The sequence below is a fragment of the Corvus moneduloides genome, chromosome 1, assembly GCF_009650955.1.
Source record: "Corvus moneduloides isolate bCorMon1 chromosome 1, bCorMon1.pri, whole genome shotgun sequence".
NCBI lineage: Eukaryota > Metazoa > Chordata > Aves > Passeriformes > Corvidae > Corvus > Corvus moneduloides.
Window position 1 is genome coordinate 30,658,167 of NC_045476.1, and position 18,203 is coordinate 30,676,369.

The 18,203-nt window shown below is 39.2% G+C and overlaps 1 protein-coding gene across 4 annotated transcripts in view; it reads right to left on the bottom strand.

Annotated features, from left to right (window-relative positions):
- Nucleotides 1-18,203, bottom strand: part of TPK1 (thiamin pyrophosphokinase 1) — a 315,027-nt gene that overhangs the window by 155,038 nt on the left and 141,786 nt on the right. For 3 of the 4 annotated variants that reach the window (XM_032104083.1, XM_032104065.1, XM_032104075.1), the window contains one exon: nucleotides 7,053-7,125. The exons of the other annotated variant lie outside the window; for it this stretch is intronic. In XM_032104083.1, coding sequence (XP_031959974.1) covers nucleotides 7,053-7,125 — 73 coding nt within the window. The remainder of the gene's footprint in view (nucleotides 1-7,052; nucleotides 7,126-18,203) is intronic. 4 annotated transcript variants of the gene reach the window in all.

Consider the following 18,203-nt stretch of genomic DNA (forward strand, 5'->3'; position numbering starts at 1 on the left):
CTAAAATACCACCAACATCATTTTTGTTATATGGTGCACTGTTTTCTTGCATATTCTACTGTCAAGCAGTTGAGCTTCAGCTAAAGCACTTGTAAAGAAGAAAGCAAGCAACTCGTAACCTGAAAAACTGTCATTTCAAACCTAACCAAAAGAAAGACAAACCATCTCTAATAAAAGTTTGATCTCTTAATTCCTATATACTGTCTCCAAAAGCTAAATTACAAGCAGCAAAATACTGCAAAGGAAAATAGAGTAATACTTTTTTTAAGGAATGAGAATTTGGCCAAATTCAATTCTCAAACCTCCTAGGTAAATGAGGGACTAACTCAGGCTCTAATGAACCTACATAGTAGCTCTCAATGACCTCAAAACTCTCAGAATCTCAACAACAGTACAGAAGTAGGACTTAGCTGTTTCTTCAGGTTCAAAAGGAGTAATGTGCAACTCAGATATAAAGAACACACATTACTCAGAAAGATGCAGGCCTGCATAACTGAATTTGTTTTGACTTACCCACCCTCTTCTTCCAAATCTCATCTGCATTTAAACAGATACAGTTTTTCGTAACCTGCTACCTTAGTGAAAGCATAAAGAGTGATCTAGAACCGGACAGAGATCTTTTGGGGATTGTTTTTTAAAGGCACATAAAGAACAGCACAGTGCAAGCCCAGAGTCCTGAAATCCTTTGGTTTAAGGAAGATTCTTTTCAACAGGACTTTCCAGACATTTTACATATATTAACACAGCAGGACATAAAACATCTGTACAGGCTGTACATTTGATGGCATATGCCATATTCCACTGGCTTAGTTGTGCACACACCCCTACATACCTATGGGAATGCTAGTCACTAGGCACAATCATTCCAATACAATCAGAATGGCAGTGAAAAGGTGGTTAATGTATGTTTATCCACTCCTTATCACAATACAAGAATTCAGAAGACTCAAATATAACTATCAAAAAGTAAAGCTCAACACAAAAAACCATCCAAAGAACAGATTTTTCTTCACTGTAAACACTTAAACTAGGGAACACATTGCCAAGGGTTTGTGGTGGTGGTTGTTGGTTTGTTTTTTTTTTTTTTTTTTGTGGATACTTGCATTCTCATCTATGTACTGTGACAAAAAGGGAGTAGACCAATTTTGGGGAAAATTAAATCAATCTATGAAGCTATTAAACACAAAGATACCAGTTCTGACTTAGGAAATCTTTAAGCCATACATTAGAGGGTGATGAAAAAGTGTATCAAAGAAGCCACGTCTGTGAATATTTTTGCTTTCAACAGTATTCTGAACTGGCCCAGCTGAATGAACCTTTGATCTGACCTAGTGTGACTGTCTGTCATGTTCACCTTTACAAAAGTGCCACCAAGCACAGAATCTCTTACAAATTTATGACATATCTGGAACATTGAGATATTGTTACTTTCATTTAGCATGAGTAAGAAATCCACATAACCAGATTCACCTAGACAAGTCACTTGGAAACACAATCTTGACAAGACCTCTGACATACTGTTCAAGAATGGAACCATTTGTGAAAGCTCCTGTTGAATAATTACATGATTATGGCATACAGAAAGCTTACAGTCTAAAATCCTAAATTGCATATACAGTCATATACAGTTTGAACTATTAATAACAGGACCACCCCAGACTTATAAATCATTTTGACTTGATGAACCTCTATCTATGTTAAGACACTAAGGCTCTTTCAATAAATGTACACCAGTGGAAAAAACAACTTGGATCGAAATCCAGGCGGCACTAGGCACCCTCAAGACATCAGAAGCTGGACTGAGGTAGTTATAGCACTTTTTATACTTGTCAAAGATGTCTTCAGCAGAACACACTAAACAAGGGATTGCTTGGAAGCTTAAGTAGTGAATGTCACGCAGAAGTAGCCAGTCCAACCACAAGACTGAATTGTTTCATATCCACTTGCACAATTTTTACAGTTCCTTCTGAAACCTTAAAACATTTCACAAAGGAATCAGGCCCTAAAATGAACCATGTTCTTCTTAGAAAACTGTTCAGTCTAATAAGAATGCTGTAAATGAGTCAAGCATTTTAATATCTCAAATTTCATCTGGTATCAAAAATTAGTATTAGAAAAAAATGTAACATTCAGGGATAAAAGATGAATTAAAATAGTCACAGAAAAACTCAATGGTTTTCTTTGTTTTAAATTATAGTAATATAACCGAGGGAAGTCAATTAACGTTGTGATTTCATAAAATTATTAAAAAGTTTGGCCTTGGAAAGCAAGCAGGAAACATGGCCTAAAACATGCAGTTTTTCAAGAAAGTGTAGAAGTTAAAGAGACACAAAAGCACTACATCCGTTTTACAAATTACATTTTGTAAATCTAATTATAGGTGCATCATCATGGAACAAAAATACAATACCCACACCCTACCTATTAAGCATTTTTACAGCCCTGATAACCATTAGCCCCGGAAATGAAAATAGGAAAGAGAAAGTGCTACAGCTGCAGAACTCCCTGCAAAAATAAGCAGCTCTATGGGACTTAAAAAGAAAAGAGAATAGGAAAAGAAGTGGATTTGTAAATAAGTTCACAGCATTTAATTACAGATCGGAAGTAGAGCCTACTAAGTCTACAGCAGCCTTTCAAGGCACATGAAGTTTGCTTAGCAAGAAAGCCAAATCGGATTTTTAATAAATAGCATAGCCTGGATTTCAAAGGGCATTGGATTCAACCTTCTGCTTCTAGGCATAAGTACAGATTTGGTGTAATTTTAGATAATGTCTTTGGACTTAAGACTTCAGAAACAGAACCTTGTTTGAGGCATAACAATACAAACGGCTGCTTTAACTTCAAAGCAGTGTTTAAAAGGTTTCAATAATAGAAACATTCAGCTAAAGCAAGAAAAGGATGAAACTGCAATGACAGAAATATCACCACAAATCCTCCCTGCTTTATGCAGTGTCATTTCCAATACACTTCAGACTGTACAGAAAAAGAATGTCAGTGCATCTATTATGGGATCATATGAACATGCATATTTATCATGAAAGTACAAAAACTCTTCTCAATATCTATTTTAACAATGATAGAAAATACACAGAACAAAGAATATTAAATTGCTATTCTTTATCCTTCATTTATAGTGAAATATGATTTTTAAAAGAAATTTTAAACATGACATTTCATTTCCAGTTGTGATGCAGTTTCATCCAGTTTTAACATTATTTCACTCTAAGAAATGGGGGAAATCATCTCTAATATTTTAATAAATTTTAATAGAAGACTACAAGTACATCCTTGGCAAGCCAATGAGGCAAAACCAAGACCACAGAAAATAAAAAGTAAAGCTGAATAAACTCTGACACACACTTACTTACTCTCTCCCAAAAGGAATGCCTAACTTCTCATTTACACATCCCACTCAGAAGTCTGTTACACAGTTACTTTCCAAAACAGAACGTTTGCCTTTAGATCTGTTCACTATGGCATACTACGCCGAACAGAGATAAAATGGATTTATTTGCTTCATGCTTATGAACTTTATTTAAATAAGGTTCCCCAATACAATGGCAATTGTCCTCCTAAAGGCAAAATGGAAACACTTGTCTTGTAATCTCTGCTCAAATAAAAACACCAGAGCAACTGGCTTAAATATATCTCTTTCAGTAAAACCCCTTGGCTTCTGGAATCTGTATGTCAAGATTCCTGTAGTGACATATATCTGTTCTTGCTTTCATCACTTAAATGAGGTAGAAAACCTTCTGAGTCCAGGAGCAACGTCCTGACATGAAGCTGGTGTGATGAAGAGCCAGGTTGTTACTGTGTGGTGAGGATGATACAACTGCTCATAGACAATGCTTCCCACAACCATTAGTTTTGTACACTGAGTTTAACACATCCTTCTAATTACCCAGCACTACACTGGGCTGGCTTTGACACAAACACTTCCATATGATTATGTTTTATAGCTCAATAATTAACATCCATAAGCTTTCCTGTGAAAAAGTAACTCTTCTTAAGCAGTGGCATGTTATCTTCAGATTGGTAAAAAAAGTCACAAAGCATTAACTTCTGTCAATATAGGTAGCTTTTATAAAATTATAACAATTGGTAAAAGAGAATACTTGAAACAATACAATAATATTATCTAATGGTAGTGGCTTACCTTGTCTCTTGGTGTAATCTGCACATGGGTAAGGAAGGATGGTGTGGGAAGCAACCCTGACAACACGGCTTCCCTGAAGTCAATGGTGCTACACTAGTCTACTCACCTGAAGTTCTCCCATAGCCTGTTTTAAGCAGCCCTAATACATTTTGGGTCATGAACACATACAGCATTTCTAAAAGACAGTGACTTTGGAAATTGTCTGGACTACAGAGGATGCTTTAATGAGCATGTTGCTTTACAAGAGAAGAAACATCCACCTCTCTCCAATTTCTGGTTTATTATATTTTTTGCTCAAGATCTCCTTAGACACTCACCTGTATTTACCATTCTAATTTTCTGACTATGGGAAATTAATTTAAAAATGCAAAAAATTATTTTTCCTACCATGTACACTAAAACTTAAAATTCTAAAGTCTCTCTGCAATTTCCTCAGTCTTGTATGAAGACGCCAGGCAAGGATTCTGTGGCTAGATTATGCTGTTCATTACACCTTTGCAATCGTGATGCATTACTGCTTCCTTTACAGCCTATCAGCCCAGTCCTTGCACAGATATATTAACTCTGTATGAAGCAGAATGGTTCACTACGTGTTCATAGAGAAGATGGAAACTGCATATCACCAGTAAGATGCAACTGAGCTGACAAAAAGGATGCTTTGGCCAGAAAAGTAATCCCTGTGAAAAAGGGTAATACCTACTGTATTCTTCCAGCTCCTACCTCATCCATCTCCCCTCTCTCTCCTGAATGATCCTAAGCATGCATTGTTTTGTAGGACTTACCTACCTATGAACAGCATGCTGTTTATAAAAGCATTAATTACAGAATCATGGAATGGTTTGGATTGGAAGAGACCCTAAAGAACGTCTCATTCCAACCCCCCTGCCATGGGCAGGGACATCTTCCACTACACCAGTTTGCTCAGAGCCCCATCCAACCTGGCCTTGAACACATCCAGGGATGGGGCAACCGAAACTTCTCTGGGTAACCTCTTCCAGTGCCTCACCACCCTCACAGTAAAGAAATTCTTCCTAATATCTAATCTAAACCTACTGTCTATCAGTTTGAAGCCAGTCCCACTGGTCCAGTCACTGTATACTCTTGTAAAAAGTCTCCATTATTCTTTTAGGCTCCCTTCAGGTACTGAAAGGTTGCAATTAGGTCACTCAGAAGCCTTCTATTTTCCAGGCTGAACCATCCCAATTCTCTCAGCCTTTCCTCATAGGAGATCCCTGCATCCCAGTAATCACCTTAGCGACCCTCCTCTGGACTTGCTCCACCACGTCCATGTCCTTCCTGTGCTGGGGACCCCAGAGCTGGATGCAGCACTGCAGGTGGGGTCTCACCAGAGCAGAGCAGAGGGGCAGAATCCCCTCCCTCACCCTGCTGGCCACGCTGCTTTGGATGCAGCCCAGGACACATTTGGCTCTCTGGGCTGTGAGTGCACATGGCTGGCTCATGTCCAGCCTCTCATCCACCAGCACCCCCAAGTCCTTTTGGGCAGGGCTGCTCTCGATCTGCTCATCCCCCAGACTGTGCTGATACTGGGGCTTGCCCGTGTCCATGCTAAACACAGTAGTGCAGCGGTTTCCCCTTTTACAGACTCGCAGAATCACAGAAGAAGCTGAGTTGGAAGGGACCCACAAGGATCAGTGAGTCCAACTCCCAGCCCTGCACAGCATCATCCCCAAGAGTCACACCATGTGCCCAAGAGTATTGTCCAAATACTTCTTGAACTCATTTATTCACAGATCTTGAATTTCTAGTCTGTAGTGAATAGTATTAATCCAAAGCTTTGTATTTTATTTTCACTTCCCAATCTGTAATTTAAAGATTCCTGAGCAGTTTTCTTGAGTGGTTCTCCTAGAGATGAACAGCCATCACACATTTCTCCATTCTAAAAAATGGGGTAGAATGTGGAAATAAAGCCCCAGTGCCCAGAGGGAGATTAAAACCCTGCTCTACACACTCCTCCAGCCCCCACCTGACAGTTTGAAACCTTTTGTTCTAACCATTTGATCCCAAGTCCATCAGGGAAGAATTTAGGCAAATTTCATTCTCATACATGAATTAACAGCAGACTAAGTCAACTACCTCACAAGGATCAAACACTCCTCTTGCAAGTGCAGCCTGCTGCAGAGGTAAGCTGGCCTATCAAGGCAAACTCTGAATTTGGAGAAACGTGCTGTCCAAGATGCCAGGGTGAAGAACCGTGCTCATCACAAAAGCCTAAACAAGTAGGCACGTGAAGTGTTAAATACGAAGCAGTCCGGTAAAGGCAAAACTTTGAGCCCTAAGACTAAGAAAAGTGAGTTTACATTTATGCTGCTCACTGGAAATAAATTAACACAATAAATCATTAAGGAGGGCACTCCACTGGTGTAGCAGAAGTAGTTGACTGTAATTCAATGCTTCGGTGGGTGAGGAAAGAGAGATTTCTCCATCTGCTGCTTTCCTCTAAAAAGGTAAAGTCATATCATACAAATAGCACACAGAAAAACTCTCTCTAGAAAGTATGTGGGTACCCACCAGGTGGGAATCATGGTAAGTTAATCTTTATTTCCCTGTATCTCACCATGCAATGAAGTCACAGATTTTTCAGGAAGATTTATCCTAGTTTCTAGATGCTGTCATCTCTTGCAACATATGATCTATTTCATCACCTGATACTATGAAAAGTCACCCTGTGCAGGACTTGGGCGGCACCGCACTTCCTGTGTTCACTTTAAGCATTAGTACAGTGCCACAGAGCACAACTTCTGGGCTTCTCAGGTGCTTCACAACTGAAGCCCCAAAGAAAGCAATGGAGCCAGAATCACTTAATGACCAATGGAAGCACTAATGGCTTGGATCTTACAATGTTCTATCACACAAAAACTCAAAGGGATTAATTTACCTTGACCTTGTAGTACTCCTTGACTTCAGGCTGAATGGAATCAAAATCACCACTGATGTAGTCAGGCAAGAAGCTGAAAGGAAAGCAATGAGCAGTGAAATGAAAAATTAATCCATCTTACTATATTTAATATTTATTTTCTCAAGAGTACTACAGGGTACAAGCATTAATCTTCTAAAAGGAATATGAGTCCCTTAAAAGCATGTTAAGAGTTGATGTGAGGTGATACAAAATAAGGTAACAGACGAAATGAAAAACTGGTAAATCTATTGTTCCTTTGCTGAGGGAGTTGCACGTGGCTTAGATGCTTATGTATCTCTCTGGGTTAGTAAGACTTGCATTTGCCTGGTCCTGGAAAGACAACTCTCAAATGTCTTTCAAATGTATCATTCAGTCAGCAAAGTGTTTGAAATAGCATATCTGAGTGCTGTACATCATTCGTCAGAGGATATCATTTGTCAGAAGATGATGATGATGATGCTTCTTGGACAGCTGGTATGCCATAAATGTTTCAAGGATTTGTATTTTAGTTGTTAGTGATGTCATCTTGATTCCACTCTTCTTGATTATTAAAAATACTCCCAAAATATGGAAGTCAAATGCTCAGTGATTTTTAACTCACATGAACTTAATTTCAACTCCTAACCATCCCTTGTACAGTAATATTGCTGCAAAGCACATGGAAATAATTTTGTGATATTTATCTCATCTTGCCGCATTTTTAAATGCAGAATGCTTAAAAATATTTATTATATGAATTTGTATCAAATTCATAATGAAACTTCCATTGTGCTACAGAAAGAACAGTGTAAGAATATCTTTTGAAAAAACCCGCCATTCCCCCCAAAAAACTCAACACAGCTTTCCATCTTGCACAATTTCTTGAGTTTTAAGAAGCAGCTGACAGGTGAGAGAGTGTTTCCACTGTTTCAACAGATAAGGCTGCATTGAGTTGTGAAAGAAAAGCTGTGATTTTGGTTAACTCTACTGCTACCATACTTTACAAGGGGGATGAGAGTTCATCAGCAAATTAGTTTCCAGTTCAAACTGAGTTACAAGGAATTGAGCAAAGTATATTGGAACATATTTTTTCTGCCACATGATTTTAGAAGACTGCTGCATGGCCTAGAAAATCCTCATACCAGTAAAACTTATAAAAATTTCATTTTCTGGGTCTGTACAGAGATTTCAAAAGAGACGCGTGGTCACTGGCCACCATTTTTTTGAAAACTGAAAGCAGCTTCAGCAGAAGCCGGTAAGCACAATTGTTGTGAGTTAGGTCATGTGCAACCACGGCATTTCAAATTCCCTGCTCTCTGCTATTACTAAGGTTGTTACAAAAGGATATATTCTAAAAATAATCCCTCTAGAAGTGATGGTCCCATACTTGCAGTGGTGGGAAGTGCAGTCCCTTTCTGCACTGGGTTTGACTGAGGACACAGGAATGAAGTAGGAGAAATGCAAATACTTCAGTGCTCTGTTTCATATGCCTTCATCAGTGTGGTTCAAAACTAAACAGAAAATTAGGTTTGCTCCTTCATTGTAAGACTGACCTTTCCAACGTACAAAAAATACCACATTTTCAAAAGTTAAAATTTAAATAGCTGGTTTTTACCTTTCCATGAGTTTCCTAATTAAATACTTACTGAATACAACAAGCCTAAAAACCTGCAGGTATTGTCTTTCAATTTGTTATTTTCTAATTATTTCTTCCTGATTGAAACAGAGCCATTAAAAGTAAACTCACTCCAGGCATTTCAGTGGTGTCCCTGAATGCAAGCCCTGGAAGTGTTCCAGCAGGTTGGGCAGGAAGAACAGCAGCCAGCTGTCATGGAAAGCCAGGTTGGTATGACAATGACATCCACTGTGATGAAAAAGCTGTTTATCTTACTGAAATGCCATATATAAATCCAAAAGGGTCTTTCTTTTTTCTTTTCCCTCTACAGCAGCTACAGATCACAGTGCTTTTAAATAATCAACTATTTCTCCTGAATGCCTCAAGAGACATAAGTGGGAGCAGAATTAGCCAAAAAAAAAGAGTATCTTCTAAGAATCAAGTGCTCCTTCACAGTTTTTGTTCTCATCCAAAGTAAAACTATTTCCAGTCAAAAAGCTAGTCTGAATTTTTCCACACAGAAGGAACAAGCATTTCAGTTGCACCTCCCATGGAGTCTGCTGGGGCTCCTGGTTTCACTTCCTGAACATCTCTCCTCTGCCAGCAAGCTCTGTGTCCATTTTCAAAATACCCTCTCTAAATCACTCACTTGGAGCAACCACAAAACCAGAAATTACTAAAGGGAATATGAAATTGTGGCTGGGAACTTCAAATTTCGAGATGCCTAGGCCTCCCACTAATGATCATGAAGAGAAGAATTCCTTCTTGTTTTCTCTTTCCCTTTTAGAAACATCAGAAACAAGGAAAGATCAGAAAGTCATGCCTGAGGAATTAAAAAAAAAATTAGTAAATCTCAACTCTACTGTCTGCCTCACAGACATGAAGGAAAAAGTCTGCTTTATCTCCAGAGGGAGGATAGCTGCTCTTTCTAATTCACTGACAATGCAAACCAACAAAAGTAAGGCAACATTCAGTATAGAGTCAAAGGCTGCATTTGACACAGTCCTTTTTGAGTTCTGTGGAACAAATTGCCTGATCCAGGTGAACAGATTTGAGTCAAGGCTCTTTCCAATTAACACAAGTGAACAAAGTTCATTGTGTGAAGAATTCTCCTTGACTGACTAACCTCAGAGATTATCACTGATATAGAGATAGGAGAAATAGTTGAGATAGAGGTATATGGAAAAAAACTTCATACTAAAGTAACTCAAGAATATTTTGTAATAATTGGTTTTCACTTGTTTGCTTTCATATAGTTTTGTATTTACTCCTGAGTACAGGCTCTAGTGCAGGAGAACAGGCTCAGGAGAATCACACATCGAGCTTACTTCTATGTGAGTGGAAGAAATTATGTCAGGAAAAAAGTAACAAGAAAGGCCTCTCCATAAAAGTTAAAACAGCTGCCCTTATTTAATGTACAGATTAACAGCAGGTATTCTATTAGTCTAACCCATGTTTTCCTGCCCTCTGAACTCAAATTCATGAATAATTCTTATTCTGATGCATAACTGTATTGAAGATGACATATTCTAGTGACATATCTAACACACATCCTTTAGTGAAGTTTAATTTTTTGCCCATGATGGCAAAATACGTCTTTAATTCCTAGTGCAATTTAAAATTTTAATTTCTAAACAGTCTAGATGATGCAGTCTATTCCATTTCAGAACCATATTTTATCAGTCTCATTAGCTATTAATTACCACTATGCATATAAGGTCATGACCAGCTCAGCTGGCTTGATTCTCTGCTGCTTTATATTGACATATATCAGGAGTGAGCCAAATCCTTAATCCTGATGGGACTGAAAGTATAAAATTCATGTGGGATCAGCCTAGTCTACCAAGTCTTTTCTAGAGCTGTCAAGAAGCATAATACCAGGTACTGGGCAACAAAAAATCTTCAGAGGTTTGGGCCAACTGGAGTTTTTCTTACTCTTTTCAATCTCTTTTGTTTTTTCTGGGTGCTGAGGGGTTTATTTTGTTTGGATTTAGGTTGTTGCTTTTTGTTGTTCTTTGGAGTTGCCGTTTTTTTTCCTCATCAGGGTATTTTAGAATCATACTGCATCCATCTAAAATGAGTAGGGAGTCAGGAGGGCCGGGATTACTTTCAGAAAAGGATGCAAAGGCACTTCCATACCAGACTACTTATCTTTTACCTATGTAACTTTTTTTTTTTAAATAAAACCCCCGTAGTTTCCATATGAAACCTTTAAGGTTTAGCTAGCTTAAAAAGAAAAAACAACACTATTTCTCAGCAGTTTGGAGATGGATCCCAGCTAGATGATTTATACAAATTGGATAAAGGCTGAATGTTGACTGAACAGTTTTATGAACTCCCAGGATGCTGGGCTGGAAAGCAGGGGGAAAGAAAGAGATTCCAGTGAGTTTGACATAGTTTCCAGATACCCCAATAAATTTTTAGTCACCAGTACCATAAAGCAGCAACTGATTCTTATCATAACTCTGAGGCTCTTATGCTAAACAAGCACAAGTGTGCCTTTTGCCTTCAAGTAATACATCTAATAAACACAGCAGTATTGTTTTTAAATATTCAACACTAATGAACAGTGTGTTAAATTTAAAACATCAGAATACCTGGCTCTTTATTTGCTCACTTTAAGAATTCAGTGTGAAGTGTTAGAGATATGTTTTCACACAGTTATGAAAAAGAAAAACAAAGAACACAAAAACCCACACCAAACCATCACACTGTAGCAGTTTATACCAAAAATCCCATGCTGCCTTCTTAAATAAAATGCTTGGGCATAACTGCTCAGTTCTATCATTAATTCAAAGTTACAGCTTCCTAGTACTATTGACTTATCTTGTGATGCAGCTCCTTTAGCACATAATTGCATGCAATTAACCTTTTTTAAACAAATTTTAACATCAGAGACATGACCATTTAAAGGCAGTATATGCATACCCTTTGATTCCTTCAGCTACAGCACAGAAAATAATCCCATGCAGACAAACCGTGTGTCCCCCAGCTGCATCATCTGAGGGCACAGAGTCGGTTCCCTGTGTTTTTTCTTCACTAATAAAAATAAGTTTAAAAATGGGTGTCTTTTACCCTGGACTAATAGGCACACACAAGCTACATCCCTGGGGAAAAAAAATCAGTGACGATAAAATGCTGCAAACTGAAGATGAAGCAGTCAGCTCCGACTTTTGTAAGCATCTAGTACTTGGGAATACAGAAGATAAAACTCTCTAGCACTACTTCAGGATAAGTATTAAAACCAAAGTTTAGCAAAAAACCCCCAATAAACAAAAATTAATGCTCCCAACTCTTAAGTTTGCTAACTGTTAAGGTGCACTTTCAGCTTGCCCTTCTGACATCTTGACAAGAAGAGTGAGGGCTATTTTCACCAGAAAGGCATTAAATCTGTTTAAATCTGTCAAAAGTATACTGTTATCTGCTGTGAAGATCAAAGTACCTTCTTAACTCTCAGAGACATGTTCAGCACAAGCAGACGCCTTTTATATATTGTCTCAGAGCAGCATATTCAGATGCTCCAAGCAGCTGTACAGAGGTGAGTTTCTGGATAAAGGAGAAATGTCAGATAGTAAGATATATTCAGACTTAATGTCTATTCAACCTCTAAATATCTTCACGCATTACCTGCAAGGTTACCACAAGAAAGGATCACACCTGCAGCTCAGAAGCCAAACACTAAAATATCAATACAAGTAATGAATTCAAACTGGACATAGAAAAGAATTTTGGTTTGATCCATCTTGAAAAAATGCCACAAATGATTCCACAAATTATTATTACCATAAGGCCTTTAAAAAAACAGCTAAACCCCAGTCCTTAGCTTGTCCACCATCTACTTTCCAATCAAGACTCTCTTGAAGTCAGAAGGCTTACTTTTTCTGACTCCGAGGTTCTCATCACTGCTATTTTGATCCCCAAAGACTCCCGTATCACAATACAGTGTTTGTAGTATGCTGGCACTGACAGTGATGCGCTAGTTCTGTATGAACTTGGAGAGAAAAAACATCAACAAAAAATCCCCAACAATTTCCCATGCCTTCTTCAAAGACCTTAATGAACCCTAATGTTCATTATACAATTGCTTATACAAAACAATTCCTGAATAGCATTTTGCACACTACAATAAATCCAGGTATGATTTAATAAGACTTAAAAAAAAAAAAGGGAGGGGGTACAATGACAGCACTGTAAACACCAACTTAACAAAGAAAGCAAGTATATGCATACATCAAGCTACACACAGAGAACCTGAATTCTTTGCACGGACTGTTAGCAAATCTGCATATTACAGTCAGATAGTTCTGTGGTTAAAAGTACTTGAAATATTTGGCAACCTTGAAAAGCAGCCTCTTTTTCCCTTACTTTTTAAAGAGCTTAGTTTAAAGAGCATGTAAGTATTATTTCATTTGCAAAACCTACGATTTAAAGAAAAAGATAAAAGCGTGTAAAGATATGAAGGCAATAATGCATTCATTTATGCTTGTCTGGTATGCAGTGTCACCTTGCAAATAATAAAAAAAAAATCTAAAATAAATTGAAGAACATATTACCTTCAGCTCAAACTGCTATGCAAAGCACACATCAGGGGGACATCTTCTGCAGGGGAGAGCCAACTTCCTCCCATTATCATTACAAATCTGAAGAAGCTTACACCCTGCCTCAAAACCTTATCCCTCAGTGACGAAGATGCGTATTAATGACAGCTACAACTGTTGCATTTTTCTTTTTAATAGTCAGTATTTGAAACTTTGCTCCAGTTGCAATCGATACTGTATGAAATAAAGTCATGCTCTGAGATTTAAGAACTGCTCACTTGCTTTCCATGGTGCTGAACATCCTCCTGTGTATATCTACTTCATGAAAAACCCAGTGTGCACAGAACAAGCAACTCTCAGGGACTGCTGCTAAGTATCTGTAGTTTTGTTTTTATTACTCATAGACTGAAGTATTTCTTAAAATAAAGAATACCTGGCAGCAATATATGATCTTAGAGCAAATTAAAGCTGAAACTCTTCAGCACAACTCAGCATTGCACAGGCTCAAGCACCATGCCTTGCTGTTGGACCCATGGCAAAAGGAATTCAAAAGAAGAGAGCTTAGCCGTGAATTTTTATCCTTACACAGGGCAGCATGGCTCAGGGCAGCACGGTTCAGGGCAGCACATTAACTCAGTGGCAGAAAACGCCCCAGTGTCTCAGCATGAGTCACCCACAAGGACATGATTTTGAATGCTAACAAAGCATAAATACTTGTCTGGAAGTGCCAGAATCCAGTCTTCAGGGACCCAAAGCCAGAGGAAAGGGGGGAGAAGATCAGCACTGTAGCCTCTGACAGGTGAGGCTCTCTGACTCACTGAGAAGATAGAGGCTGACATGACACCCAAAATGGTTTTCCCTCTTCATGTCAAAGCAACAGAAGGCAGAATTTGCTCAAAAAAATTGAGGAGAATCAGCCATTACATTAAAGAAATGTAAATTATTTATTAACATTTTATACTGCCTGTGAAGAATGAAAGGGATGTGATCTAAAATGTGGTAAACTTAGAGCAGTCACAAACTATGCAAACACATTTAGAAACCAGTCTCAAAAAGGTGGCACTAGAAGCCACAGCAGGCTCAGGGCTTCATGGAGTGCCACCCAAGTTAGATGTTGCTGCTACAAGGCAACACACTTTTCCAAGACAAGATAAACAATTACTCTTCTTTCCCAGAAGTTCTAGAAACACGCATATTACATTTTTCCACCTAATCAGAGTTACTAACAACACCTACAGTGCGGCTTGAAAACTCAACTATACAATTTTAAAAGTCAGTTTTAATGAGTAGTGTAGGAACCCAGAGTGACGAGAATATTTCTCTGCCTTTTTTAAGGGTTCTTACCCCTCTGAACAACACTGTTTTAGCCTCCAACCTTGGAAAAAATTACCAACGATCAGACAAGAACTAGAAAATACAGTGGTGTGAATTAGGTGACAGACTACTATGTAAGATTGTCACAGGGTGAAAAATTTAGAGGTTTTGGGCTTCTCTTTGTAGTAAATAGATAAGAGTAAAAAATATCAAAATGGAGGATTGTTGTTCTCTAAACCTTCTTCTCCTTCTTCTACTACTCCATGTTCTGCAGTAAAAGTAGTTTGGAATGACTGGATAGAGAATTCCGCAGTTCCTGGCCATGTTACTGAATAACTGGTAGAAAAGTGAAAATAATATATGTTTTTAGTAACTATTGGTCAAAATATCTTTAAAAGGCTGTGTAGATCTTGATAGAGAGACTTCACTCCTGCTTTTCTGTGCTCTATACTGTACCTGGGTCAGGCTAGTGGCTCTGTTCTTCAGATAAGACTTAATAAACAACTATCTGGAAGCATTGAAACTCAAGGAAAAGTCTTGGTTTATCTTTGAAACTCCTTGCAAGGACTTTTAGAAAATTCTCTCCCATCAGGAGGAATTTGATTTATGGCACGGTTCAGTGTCAGACTAGTATTTAAACTCTTGGTGTCCTTTCTGTGAGCTTTCACACCACTAAGAACACTTAAAAGTCAAGCACAATCAAAGAGTAAGAAGTTACACGTGAAAGATGTTCACTGGGATTTCCTTGCTTCTATTACTTTACTTACTCTCACCTGAGTACCTTAAGTACCTGCCCCAAATTTAGCATCTGTTTACATACTTACAAAACCAGGAAAGAACATCTTTGCAAGGGAGGTTGAACTTAAAGATGCCCTTTGCTTCTTCAGGCTAGAAACTGAAGTAAGTAGCTTGCAGCAGAAATCCTCTAGAGCCCTTTCTACAGAATGAGTCATGAATGCAATGAGAAGAGATTTATCCCCTTACTGAGTAACTTGTTGTAGTGGGTTCGGTTTGTAACCAGGCAGAAACACCAATTTAGTGTAGTGGTTTGGTCCAAAATACTCATTACTGTTTACCTTCTGTGAGATAAGAATTAGGAGAAAAGCAAAGCAGGCACAGAACTTGAAAGAATATAAAGAAGTTATTAACAGACCTAAAAGAAGAAAGAGGGGGAAAAAAAAATCATACCACACCTTCAGAACTCTTCTCCTCCCCCCACCTTCCTCCCTTCTCCCACTGACAATGTAAAAAGACAACCCTTGAGATGTTCAGTCTGTTTACCACTTCCATAATAACCTTGTTCAGTCCATTTAGGAGGAGGAGTCTCTCTTGCCCATGCTATGAAAACATTATCACAACGAGCCAGCCACCCGGGTTGGTTCTCTGCTCGCATGCGAGTCCCTTCCCCGACTTGCAGCTTTTCCCACAACTGCTTTCGAGGGTCCACTCTTGAATTACTGGGGTACAATTTTAAGGTTGAACTGTTCAGAAACAAAAGTTCTCTTCACCCATCTCTGGGAGCATTTCATCTCTAAGAACAGAGGCCCTCCTCCTTCCCTGGGAGCAAAGGGTCCTCCTCATCTTCATCTCTAGGACTATCTCTGGGAGCATCTCTAGGAACAGAGGTCTTCCCCTTTCCATGTGGAGTAAGCATCCTCATCGCTTCCATCTCTCCCTGTTCAAACTTCTCATCAAATTACAGCTGCATCAGCATCTGCCTATCTCAGCGCAGGTGCTTTTGCTCACAAGTACAAGTTGAACGCTCCACTCCCCACGCCTTCATGAAATTACAACAGGTACTCTGATATATCATAGCTTCACAACAGAATTTCAGTTTTAAGCATCTCCTCTTTCTCCTCCCTCAGGTTTTCAGTTCTTCACAGCAATAAAAGGGTTAATCTCACCTCGGCCTTGCAGCTGGAATTTCGATTATTGCTGTTGGTCACATGACCTTTGCCAGACAGCAGGGCAGCTTCAGCTGAATCTTGGCTGCACTGGAGAAGGGGAGCTGAGCCACTCCATCTGCACAGAGCAGGATGGGGGATTGGGGGGGGGTGGTCCACAGGTGGAACAGGGCCCATTGGCTTCAGGATGGCCGTGGCCTGGCCCGAGCAGGGCCTGGGCCAGGCCCGCCGGCTCCCGCACGGGGCCCGCAGCCACCTGTCCCAGCACTGGAAACGGGAGAGGGCTCTGCCCAGGCTTTGTCTATTCTTAAGGGTGTATCACAGAGGCGGTCACAATTTAAGTGGCTTAAAGAATTGTCCATATTCAAACTGACCAGCTGGTAGGTTCTGTCAGGTTAGAGGAAGCTGTAAGCACCCCTTTGCAAGAACATCACTTCCGGGACTATGCTTTGCTAACCTATGACACTTGTTCCAAGCAGACAAGAGGAAATCTGCAGGTTTTCAAAAGTCTATATTATGCTGCTCCTGTTTGGGCCTGCATTTTCTTTTCTGATTTTCACTTACACATCATTTTACAGATGGATATTCTGTGGCCAGAAAAGAGACACCTCTACACTTAGATAAGTAGGATGACCAGCCATGAAAGTGAATTGTCATATAAAAATTTACTTTAGAAACACCTACACAGAAGATAAGAAGTCTTCAGGAGAAAACCAGAACATCTGATTACAACAAAATTACTGAAAGGCAGAGTTGATTCTGTACAGTTATTGAACATGCTTCCTATCCTAGGCTCTGATTGCCTGTAGAGGAACCACTGAGCAAACCATTTTTATTTCTGGTGAAGATGTGCTTGAGTACCTTAAACATATTAATATGATTCCTTCAAGTTTCGAGCCCTTACGCTGATAAGGTACATAATATTTTGCAGAGAAACAATGCATTGAGGATCCTGAAAACAGCCGGACTACACAGAGGAACAAAACGTATCACTTCATGTTTTTAGGTGGTGTGAGCCCACGTGGCAAGGAATGGAGAAATGATACATAACAGCAGACAGCTGTTTGAAGTCTGTTGTCTCTATATGGCTGAAGCTGGGTAAGTCACTGGGAGACAGAAGTTTTATTAAACCTTCTGCTGCTGACCTCTGCTGCAGTTTCTCCAGAGCTGACAGAGAACCAGGATATTCCAGCAGAGCATTAGCATTTCAAAAGGTACCTGCACCTCTTGCCTAGCACAGCACAGCAGCATTAATTAGAGAGACAGCAGAAGATAAATGCGCATACAAAATGAGAGTTGGGCTCTATATGATGCTGAGTAACCTCTACCAAAAAGCACCCTCCCTTTCATCAGATAAACTCAAGGGAGGATTCTCCAATTTCTACACAATCTGGCTGTACAATGCATGACCCTATTCCACTTTCTGGAACTTGTGATTTGGACAACAGTGTATTGCAAAGTTTAACAGAAATGCTTTTAAGGTTTGTACTAATTGAAAAGATGAAAGGTATGCCTCAAGCTCTGAAGGAATTGGTGGAAAACTGTTTAGTATACCAGTGTTTCTGTCTTCAGTAGGCTGGAGCATCACAGCTGGGTAAAGCTCCTGCAGCTGGCAGAGATCTTACTCACTTTAATCCTTGCTTTGCCTTTCTGACTGTGTCACCACCTCTACAGAGTCAAGGTACCAGTGCCATAATTTAGTTCACAAAGTCAGCAGGTTTACAGTTATGAATACACACAGCCAGTTCTCTCTTTCACAAGATTAAAAGCGTTTCAAACA